This window comes from Nematolebias whitei, chromosome 22 (assembly GCF_014905685.2).
Source record: "Nematolebias whitei isolate Nwh7 chromosome 22, NemWhi1, whole genome shotgun sequence".
Taxonomy (NCBI): domain Eukaryota; kingdom Metazoa; phylum Chordata; class Actinopteri; order Cyprinodontiformes; family Rivulidae; genus Nematolebias; species Nematolebias whitei.
Window position 1 is genome coordinate 9,986,161 of NC_056519.1, and position 11,971 is coordinate 9,998,131.

Genomic DNA, 11,971 nt, shown 5'->3' on the forward strand with positions numbered 1-11,971 from the left:
TATATATATATATGTATATATATATATATATATATATATACATATATCTGTCATGATAGTTAGGTTTTTCTGCTGAGTCATGGCTCATGTCCTATTTGCTTAATTGTATTTTTAAATCCATATTAAAAGCTTTAAAATGCAGTAAATAAAGCAAATATGATGCCTACACACAGTTTGTTCATGCGTTATAGATTAAAAGTGGTTGTACTATGAAACAGACTCATATTCTGACCTAATCTAATGGAAAACTACAATAAGCCACAGAATTTGCACATTAATTGGACTTAGTGTATGTAATTTTGGAAAAGAAATGGAGCGAGCAGCACAAAAAATGAAAAATAATCTGGAATATTTTGTAGGAAGTAATTTGCAGTGAAAGGTGTAGTATTTCTGTCTTGAGGCTCATTTGCAGCAATGCAGCTAAATTAAACTGAGATCAGGTGAAATACAAAGGTTTATTCCCCCTCTTTACCTTGAAAAGTACTTTTGTTGTTGCTTTGGCTACACAGTTTAAGGATTGGCACATGCATTTGACTGAGTCTAAATGTATTTATCACTGCATGAAAGGAGTTTTGATCATTTTTCCAAATTCCCATTTTTTTTTTACGTTCGTGTTTTTTGATGTAACCACACTGTCACCTAAAATGTGTCCTGATAAATAAACAATTCAATAATAAAATAGTACAACTTCATTAAAATTTAACTATTATTTTTTTTAATAAATATACATGAAAAAATAGTTCTAGATTGAACAGAACATTCAATAAAGTCTTAACTAAATGTGTTAGAGAGCTTTAATATGCGCCTATGATTAATATACCTGGTCCTGGTTTCAAGCAGGTTGGGGATCTTTCTGCATGTTCTCCATTTATGTCCAGATCTGCAGTTTCACCCACCTGTTGCACATCACATAAATCACAGGGTCCTGCACATTAAACAACAAATTGCTGCATTTCTATAGTAAAGACTTAGATTCAGAGTCTGACTGAAAATAAAATATGAAACGACGTGTATTTTTAAGATCGAGAGAAATTTGTGCTGTGAAAACAGTACCATGGTTTTTCAAAACAGCCTGAATTTGTTTTTGGTGGCAGAAAGATCGATCTGCGGCACTTATTCCCAGAAGCTCTTAACTTGGCTCTTATTATGTGAATGTTTATGAAGCATTCACACTATTGTGATCCATTTTTCTTTCAGCTAATTTCAGCTGTTTTTTTCAGCTGTTTTATGTAGGCCTGTCACGATAAACAAATCAATTAATCGCATGATCAATGAAAATGATCAACCTCATTTTCATTTATTGGCTTTATTGTTTGTTCACGTCTCTCTCTTTCTCTTGAAGACACTGGATGACAAAAGGTTCAACTCCGGTGGTCTTCACTGACCCCTCCCTTTCTCTTTAAAATCAATTTCAACCATCCAAAATTGTGTTTTTGGATAGTTAAAAGCAGCTAAGCTGAAAATAGCTTATTACTAGCTATTTGACAGTTTGACAATAATTACCAACTATTGTCAAATTTCAAACAATATTATCGTTTATTGCAATAATTTCTGAGACAATTAATTGTCCAGCAAAATTTGTTATCGTGACAGGCCTAGTTTTGTGCTCCTTTCAGATTCTAACTACAACATTTTTGTGCTTCTTCTAACTTGTCTGCTAATTCAGCTTTATCTGCTATTTCAGCTACTATTTAGCTGTTTTTATGCTATGGCAATTTTACTTTTTTCAGATTATTCCTCTTTATTTGCACTCATTTCAACATTTTTCAGCTTAATTCAGCAAAAATGTGCTCTCTACTTCCTTCTGGTAATTTAAGCTTCATTCTACTTTTTAGCTATTTTTCAGCTGTTTTTTTGTGCTAATTTCAGCTTCTTTCAACCTAATTGGGCAAAACTGTGCTCTCTCTACTTATTTTTGCTATTTTAAGCTTGTTCTACATTTTCAGCTATTATTTTAGCATTTTTTAGCTAATTTCAGTTGTTTTCATCCATCAATCCATTATCTTTTACCCGTTTATTCCATTTTGGGTCACGGGGGTCGCTGGTGCCCATGTCCAGCAATCACTGTGCGAGGGGCGGGGTACACCCTGGACGGGTCGCAAGTCCATCACAGGGCCACATAGAGACAAACGAGACAAACAACCATTCACTCTCTCACTCACACCTAGGGACAATTTAGAGTTACCAATCAGCCTAACATGCATGTTTTTGGACTGTGGGAGGAAACCGGAGTACCCGGAGAAAACCCACGCATGCACGGAGAGAACATGAAAACTCCACCCAGAAAGGCCCCTGGACTGGGGTTTGAACCAAGGACCTTCTCGCTGAGAGGCAGCAGCTCTACCAGTTGCGCCACCGTGCTGCCCAGTTGTTTTCAGATAAATTAAAGTTTTTCGTGGTAATTTCTGCTACTTTCAGCCTCATTAACTTTTCTACTAATTTAAGCTTGTTATGCTCCTTTCAACTTATTTCTGCTATTTCAGCTACTATTTAGCAGTTTTTGTGCTAAATTTAGCTTTTTTCAGCTAATTCCACATTTTTTGAGCTCATAGCTCCTTACACATCCTTCATCCTTCTGGTAGTTTAAGCTTTTTTTTTTTTTTGCTTTTTCAGCTACCTTTTTTTTAAATTTAAACTTTTTTTTTCAATTTTTTCAATTTTTTTTACTAATTTCTGCTTATACCTAATTAGGTAAATATGTGATCTTTCTGCTGCTAACTTAGGCTTGCTTCCTTTTCACCTACATTTCAGCATGTTTTAGGTAATTTCAGCTGTTTCTCAGCAAGTTATTCAGCAATAAACATTCACTGCATTTTCCACAGGAAATGCAATTTCTCTAGTTTAGAAATGCTTCTCTAAACTGAGAGCACGCTGACCACCTAATACTGCAGGTAAGACATTTACTTCTCATAAGCACTTCACCACGTCACATACATGCTCACACCAAACACACAAATAGAAAAAAAAAAATCCACTTTCTGAACGCTCTTTGTTGCTGAGTATTTTGTCATTCAGATCTTTAACAATCGATATAAACCTAAACGGATGAAATCTGACGTGACATTTTTGATGTCAAATCTTTTGTTTATGCCAAACGTGCCGAAGCACCAAAAATAAGAGCCTGAAATCTTCATTACAGCTCGTCGTGTATCACTTGTTTTTAGACTGATGTTATTAATCAAATGAATCATTGAATTAATTATTGTGTGATGTACGCCACATGACTAACTGTGTGACAGGTAAATGAGTCAAGTTTTTTAATGATCATCATATTTCATAAATCCCTTCTTATCCCGGTTTCACCTGATTTATTCTTCACCTGATCGTTTTTCAAAGGAGTAAGTGAAAATTTGTGGGTAGTCCACCTTCCAATCAGTCCCCTCTTATGATTTGTGCTCGTTTCGTTCCAAGATGAAATGAGTCATAGATAAGCTGACTGACTGAATTTAAATTCTGGCTGAGTGGAGGACTCCCTGTTGGTTACTTTTTATATATGCACTAAATATAATGTTTACGTTTCTTCTTTTTGTTGCAGGAACTGTTCTGAGTAATAAAATAGGTACTCTTTTTTCATGTAATTGGCAAAAATCTGCAACTTCAGGTTCAAATTCAGTCTCCAGTGGCCATGATGCAAAAAAAAAAAAGTTTATAACGCGGGCATGACTGTATGCATTCCTTCAAGGAATGCTAGGCCTTTAATTTGCTGGTGTGTGTTTGCATGCAGCGTGTGACAGAGCGTCCAAGTAGAGCGTTTGTCCTCAGGTCGTGTGTCATTTATTCACTTCAAGGGCAGCAGGGACACAAGGAGTTGGTGAGACAGACACGGACGGAGCGAAAATGAGGATAAATTGGTTTGTAGGAAAGAAGAAAAGATTAGCGACTGGGAGGGAAGGAGGGTCTGGTTTAGAGACACAGCATCGCACAGACACATGAACGGATGCACAGTGGGACGAGTTGAAGTGGAGTCATTTATCTGCTCTAGGGTGACTGTGTGGGACACGGGAAATGTTCCCTTACAAATATCCAAGATGTTCAGAAGACGTGACAGCAACACAAAAAACTATATGCGTATGCACCAAGGGCTTAATTTGTAAACCAAACGATGCTGGAACACAAATAGTGGATGGGCGGGGGTCTGTGGGTGCTCCCTTAGATACTTTTGAATAAAGTAGATGCCATTTCCTGCATTCTGGTGTATTTTACAAAGATCCTTTACAAAATCCTTCCAGAGGACCTGACTTTAAGAAATTCTCTGTTTTCAGAATAAAATACCATTTTATTCCAACTTTTAAAGAAATACAGTGTAAGGGTTTATTCATTTTTAAACAATGTGTACAGAACAGAAACACTTTTATTAAGAGTAATATAAAGACACAATGTGGAGCATTGCTTTAAATGTAAATAAATACAGACTGCAGTTGTTTGCAAAGCTCATAAACCCATATTCTATCTACCGTACAGTTGAAGTGGAGTAGCGCTCCTTTCACTGACTTGTTGCAATTAACTTCTTGGAAAATTCTCCCCCAGTTGTTTCTTATTTGTGCAACTGGCCTTTACAGCCTCTTGTTGCCCTTCTTCCAATTTTTAAGAGATTTGTTGCAGCCATCAAATTCTAATTTACTTCATGTTTCCTAAAAATGGTACAGTTTCTTAGATAAAACAATTTATTTGTTTACTATGTTCCATTGTGAATAAAACGTGGGTTCATGAGATTTGCAGATCATTGCAACGAGCCCAGAAGTTTTCTGTTTGTTTGCTTGCAAGCATCATGGCATCCATTGTTTTATGTAAAATTTCTGCTGTTTTTTTAATCATTGAGGTAAATATTGTTGCCCCTCTTGTGTTTTTTGTCTAATAGGGTGGTGGTCGGACAGAGATGGAGAAAGGCCAACCCAGTTTGGACTCTCAGCCTTCTCCACAGGGACAGCCCAGAGGAGAAGATCAGATCCATCCCCAAACGTCTGCTTTACCTGGACTCCCGTCAGAGAGCTTGGATTATAAAGAAACTCCAGAAGACGCTCAGAGTACGAGTGATTCTGCCGACCATCTCCAAGCCAAGTCTCTGTGGAGGCCCATTCCCCCTCTGCTGCCTGAGCCCCAAAGGGACCCCACCTCTGAGAGCAGGGACCAGAGCTGCCAGACCGAGGAGACGTTTCCACCGACCACTGCCTACAACTATAGTCATAACCCAGGTTGGTTGTTTTATTTTGTATTATGTCTCCATGTCTTGCTGCTTTAATTCATTCACCTTCAGGCTAAAACTCTGTCAACCCCCCCGTGTCGCTTCACTGCTGGAGCTACTCAAAAATAAAACTAAATGGGTTTGTTCTCTCAGTAAAACTGACTGCTTCATAGAGGAGGTGCTTGCTGGTTTCTGTACCACAGTGTGCGCTATGGGTCAGCGCGGACATTTGTGGACATTTGTTTTCTTAATGTATTCTGTTAACATCAATATTCCTCTGCATACTCCCTAAACAAGTCTGATGCATTTATAGGAACATTCGTAGCTCTAATTATGATTGTTGGACTTTTACCCCCCTTCTAATTACTTTGTAGTATTTGCCCCTTTACAGATTAAAAACAACTCTGATGAGAAGACTTTTGGGTAAAAAAGCTACGTGAACTGACGAGCAGCTCATCTGACGTAGAACTAACACTGCATTTCAGGAAAAGAACGTCATACTGACAGTCAGACATGGTGGCGGTAGTGTGATGATGTGCCGCTGCTCGAACAAGTTGCTGTACCGTGAAATGTCTACCAGAACGTCCTGGTAGAGAATGTACCCGGTCATCAGTTCATGACCAACTCTGCAGCTGGACAGTGATCCAAAGCACAGCAGCAGAACTCCTCCACAGCCAAGTGGAAGACTCACATCAATTATCACGAGCACTTACCGTACTTGCCGCCGTACACGTCGCACCGCCGTATAAGTCACTTCAGTCCAAATATGTCTAATAAAGTGGAAAAAAAAACATAAATACATCGCTTCGCCGTATAAGTCTCATCTATTATGCATCACCACTGACCACCTGGAAATGTGGGCCGGTGTTGTGCCAGAAATTGATTGGCTGCCAAATGGCGCCCACGGGAGCGTGCACGGGAAGACTTTAACAAGAATTTAACAAGATTAACACAATTATTTGTTTGCTCAATATTCTAGGAAAGGTGAGTCTCACTTTAACTTTTCCTTAATAAATGGACTTTAATGGTCAAATCAGCTGCATTTCGCCTGGGCGGCAATGATAATAAGCTTTATTATCATTGTACCGGGGTACAGTGTGATTATGTTCGTACAGTCATCCGAAAGATAGCCGGCGTGCACGTTGCTGCTGCTACAAGAGCGCGGCCTCTTATTCTTTATCAGAATACTTTAAAAAGTTAAGAGCCATGAGGATGAGACATCAAAAAACTTACCAGCAAGCACAATTATAAACAAAATGACATATGCATTTGATGTTAAGACATTGAGATTTGTCCATGAAGCACTTCCAGATAGGCCATGGTTCTGATAAGATGTTGTTCAGCTGGCGGTTCTGATAAGCCTGCACATAAGTCCTCGGGGTGGGGGATTATGATAGACGAAGCTTTTTCCTTAGGTTGCCCACTCCAGGAGCTCTGAGACACAAACAGAGAGCAAAAAGCAGGAGGAAGATGAAAACGGGAGGGAGAAGAGAAGGTGTCCGCCTTGAACGAGAGCAGAAAAAATGGAGTTGATTTGACGTTTGCTCCAGGAGTTTCGGAGCAAGACGACATGGCTCTTCATGTCAAACCAAGTGTCTCATTAATAGCTACTTTTACCTATTAATGAGACACTTAGCTGCCATATTAGTTGAGGGCCCTCGATCAGCTGAAAATGGTAGTGTTCAATATTTTCCATGTCAGAATGAATGAAATCGTCAGATCTCAGCCAAAAATTGTGTTATAAATATGGGGAAAAAACATAAATGAGCGCTTCACCGTATAAGTCGCAGTGCATGCAAATTTGTGCAAAAATGTGCGACTTATAGGGCGAAGAGCAGGCCAAGCAGGTTTGGACATTTTTTCCCCGCTAATTAAATGAAATGATTAAAAAAAAAACACATTTTGTGTTACTCAGATTAAATGCTTGTTTGATGGTTTAAAATGTGTAAGTGGGAGAAAACGGCAAAAGCAAATGAAATCTGTAAGCAGGCGATTACTTTTTCACAGCACTGTAGTTTGATGTGTAAACGCTGATAGTGTGCGTTAATTAGGTGAGGACTTACAATCACATTAAGAGACCTTTTGTTTGATCTTCTGCACTGGCGTTTGTGATATAAGAGGTTTTTGGGTTTACTTGCATTGCTGGGATTATAACAGCTTTGGAGTGGATCAAAAACACTTTCTAGCACACATTAAAACATAATCTCCATCACTTAATAAAACCTCTTCTGTAATTGGTACTCACTTTTCCTACGGTCTTCATGGGAGTGTCTTTCGTTTTTGTCTGTTTTTTTTGCTTATACTGCACACAGTCAGCAGACATAAACACGAAACGGATCTTGTCAGTGCTGGTTTTACCCGCCTCGATTGTAGAAACGACCTGCATCTAACCTTGTTCAAGATGAGGGTCATGAGGGGTGGCTCTTTGATGCTGGTTGATGGTTTTAACCTGCATCAGTCTGAATCAGTTATACCTACATGTCATACTCAAACATAATAACACCGCTGCGCCGCTTCCTCTGCTGTGTGCATTTGTGTGCGTTCAAGCGTAAAGAGCAACAGCTTTGCACATTAACTGTTTTATCTTCTAGCTGTGTCAGCTGACCGGACTTATCTACTCAGCTGATAAACTGCAGCGTTATCGTCTGATTTAAAACTCTGCACACTGATTAAATCCACGTTGTTGCATGTGAACCACAATTTCCTAAAGAGCTAACGTGTGGTCATTTGTTACTCATGTAAACTCTAGTGATGCAATATTTAAAGCTTTTTAACTGTAGTTACAAACAGCAGAAGTTGTGTCCTCCTTATTTCATCTTTACATGTGTTTTAAAGCTCACTAGGTTTCCTCTTGTCAGTACTGTATGCATATTAAAATAGTTAAACAACAAACTAAATAATATTTCACTTTACTTGTTTTTGTGGAACAGTTAAAATGAGAGAACTTTACCGTCTTGACAACAACAAAACGTTGCTCTTCCTGTTCAGTTTTTATTGTTTAATACAAAAGAGGAATAAATCTGTGTTGCACATAAACCATTAAGTAAATTAACACATTTATAACATCATTTTCCTTGTAGTTTCTTCAGGCAGAAAAGGTTTTCCATTGCAGCATATACACCCTCTAGTGGCTGCAAATGGTAGTGTTCAATATTTTTCATGTCAAAATGAATGAAATCGTCAGATATCAGCCAAAAATTGGGTTATACATATGGGGAAAAAATGCATATTAGCCACTTGAGTGTATAAGTTGCAGGACTCGCAAATTATGCAAAAAGGTGTGTCTTAAATGGCGAAAAATATGGTGTATATTAAGGCTTTAAAAACCCTTCTCACACTCTTGCAATGTTCTAAACTCTTAAACCTACGTCATTTTAACAACATACTTATATTTAGCTACTTGGTTCGCTGTGGCGACCCCAAACGCAGGGAGCAGCCGAAAGAAGAAGAACTCGCCAGCTGGCAGAACAGCTGCGGTTCTCAGTTATGTGCAGCGCTTGAGCGCCGAAGCGCATTTTGGGGAGGGGTGGCCGGACCTTCGGGTGGCCAGCGCAGGACCGGTGTCCATTTGAGCGCTCCAATAAAGAGTTAAAAAAAATGTCCTGGTGTGCTCCAGAGAGTAGCCGGACCTACGGTGGTGCCTACATGCTTGGAAGGCCTCGTAGGTCGGCTAACAGCTGTCGGATACGCCGATGGGTCTGGAGGTCCGGTTCTTGTGGGTTCCCTGTAGCTCTCTGAATCCGCTGGGCGCTGAAGTCACTGTACAGTAATAAGCACCAAACTTTTTCGATCAGATCAGAACTTTCCCTCTACGTATTTCAGCAGAAAGCAACGGGTCTTCTGAACGAGGCACTGTTGGCTTCTGGGAAATGTAGTCCTTATGAGCAGGGATACGGCGAGAAAACTACAAAATGGCGCCGCCTGTCTGAATTATTTTTTGGTTAACTTTTTACTGTACAGTATCCTGTATTGTCCCAATCATGTAATAAAGTTGACAATTGTGTGTCATGTACAATCTTTATTTTTCCTTGTGTTCAATCTTACTTTGAAAAACAACGAAAGAGCAAAAGTTGAACCGCAAAGTAGCGAGGGACGACTGTACTGTACTTCAGAAAATGTGTTGAGAATGACTCTAAGCTACTACTATGTCAAAATGTAGCTCAGATTCTGCCAATAAGCTGTGGAAACTATCTTTAACTATATGTGCATCCAGTGATTACTTCCAGCAACTGGTCCAGCAGTTTAACAGACAGGCACAGGTACACACACAAACACAGGCAACAACATTATCACCCCCCTCTGCCTTTGTAGTGGTGGAGGATAATAAAACAATGATTTTACATTGTTATAACCAAATACAAGAAAAAATGTACAAACTTCTCAGTAAATTTGAAGTATGTTACCATCATCAGAAATTATATTTTCTATTTTTAATCTAACCTAGCCTTTTTTAAAACTATAAATCAGTGGATGCCGTCCGACTCTTGTTGCTGACCGGTGTTAAAGTAAAAGAACTAAACTCGTCCTCATCAAACTTCTTTCCTCTTGTGTGTTCAGTCACTTCCTCTTGGAACAGACCCCACTCTGTCTCTTTGTTTTTCCTGTATAGATTTATATATTTCTACTCTTAGAAGGAAAAAAATACATCACTTGCCTTCTTGTAGATGTAGCTTTTGTGTGTTTCTTGGAGAGTGTGTGCGCTGGAAGGTAATGAGGTCAGAGTGAATCACTGTCCATTTCCAGCCTCATTGTGTTTGCTCTTACAAACACACGGCAGTTTGCCCGTTTCATGGCAGCTGCCCAGACTCTTCATGCAACGCTGTATTTCTCACACACGGTCATACTCTGATGTAATTAGGATCCGACTTTGATGCAACGCTGTCTCTGTCTATCTGTGTAGGTTTTTGTGGGGAGCCTGGTGATCCTCCCCTGCTCCAGCAGCCTCTGCAGACCTCCAAGTCCGGGATTCAGCAGATAATTGAATGCTTCCGATCAGGTTTGTGTCTCTCTGCTGTCTGGTTCCTCGCCGCTTTAATTTACAGTCTGCTTTTGAGTTTTTGACCACATTGCTTGTTTTCTTTTTTATAATGCTGTACGTCATGATTCAAACTCCTGCTTATGAGGCAGTGGTTTACGAATGAGATGAAGGATACATTTGTGTGATTAGTGCTCGAGTTACAGTTGAAACTTTGGGATTTATCTGCTTTAAGCTTAAATGATTATTTCACATATTTACACATTTCTTGATTGTCTCCCTCTTCCCCCATCCATTCATTCATGTATTTTCTACAGATTGCCTTTTTCATGATTTAGACTCTGTCCCAAGATCAGTCTCACATTCAGGAATACAAAACAGAAAAACCTCATCTCATCTTAATTTACATCTCTAAAAGTCATCAGTGAGAAAGTACCATATGTAGCCAGCTTCAGCAGCTTTTTTCTAAGACAGTTTAGGGACATAAACTCTTCATTTTATCTAGAGTTTATTTATTTATTTTTTAATTTGGTGAGTTTCAAAGGCCCTGTTTACACAACACCTTTTTTTTAGTGAAACCACAGCTTTTCGGCTGCGGTCCGACCGTTCATTTACATGACAACAGCCCTCGTTCTCTCTGAAACCGAAGGTGTCTGGATCCAGAAATTTTCCGGGGATACCCCCTCGTGGAGGTGTGAAATTTTCCGCATGCCAGCTGCTTGAAACACAGCAGTGAAGGCAAGGCCTGTCGCGATGAACAATAAATCAATTAATCGCATGATAAATGAAAATTATCGACCTTGTTTTCATTTATCGGCTTTATCGTTTATTCTCTTCTTTTCTTCGCTCTTCGCTAAAAGCAGCTAAGCTGAGAAGCTAAGCTATGAGCTAAGCTAAAAGGCCGACCATGGAGAAAAAAAACCTCCATCTTGTTGAAGTTCCAAAATTCACGTTTGAAACCTGTGCCTTCGTGTAAAAAGTAGTTTTTCTCTGCAAAAAGAAGCTGAGAACTTGTTTAACGATTTTTTAAATTTTTTATTAAAAGCTTTGTGTGAAAAATGCTATGCTAAAGAGCTCAAACCGCACCAAGTGTCCGCCATTTCTAGAACTGAAAACAAGGAAGGAGAGACAGCCCATGTCACGTCAAGGGGCCTCCCTCCCATTTTTCTTAAAGAGGTATGCTGCTCACTCCCTCACTATCCATCCTTCGGTTCAAAAAAATGAACTAAACGTAACATAAATTCACCAACATTTCTTCTTAAATTTTACAATAATTACTAATTATTGTCAAATTTCAAACAATATTATTGTTTATCGCAATAATTTCTGAGACAATTAATTGCCCAGCAAAATTAGTTATTGTGACAGGCCTAATGAATGGGACAGATCTGGTTGGCAGGCCGCAGACTGACAAAGTCTTCTGGGTGGGCGACCAAACGTTTCTCACTTAAAGAAACTGGTCCAGATGACACAATTTAACCTTTTTTGTTGTTATCTAGCTGGATGATTGAGCCTACAAACCTCTTTTCTCCACAAGTGTAAAGTCGCACATGCACACTACAGGCGGCTGCAGTCAAAAGTTTTTCTGCACTAACAACAAATGGCAGAGAGCAGAGTGTTTTTTTTGTGTTACTCCCCCCTTTTCAGCATGTAGGAGCTAAACTAATAAAATCCAGAGTCCAAAAAGACATTAGTCTATTCACCAGTTTGGACGTAACTGTCATGCAGATGCTGCATGCACGATGAATGCAGCTGAACCCAGCGTCAGGGTTGCCAGATAAAGTTAAAATGTCTTATTACCCCTTCCTTTTCTG

The 11,971-nt window shown here is 39.2% G+C and overlaps 1 protein-coding gene across 1 annotated transcript in view; it reads left to right on the plus strand.

Annotated features, from left to right (window-relative positions):
• The window catches only part of znf800b (zinc finger protein 800b), a 43,487-nt gene that overhangs the window by 16,435 nt on the left and 15,081 nt on the right, over positions 1–11,971 (plus strand). Inside the window, exons 3-4 of the mRNA XM_037696282.1 lie at positions 4,859–5,192; positions 10,083–10,178. Of these exons, the coding sequence (XP_037552210.1) occupies positions 4,859–5,192; positions 10,083–10,178 (430 nt within the window). The remainder of the gene's footprint in view (positions 1–4,858; positions 5,193–10,082; positions 10,179–11,971) is intronic.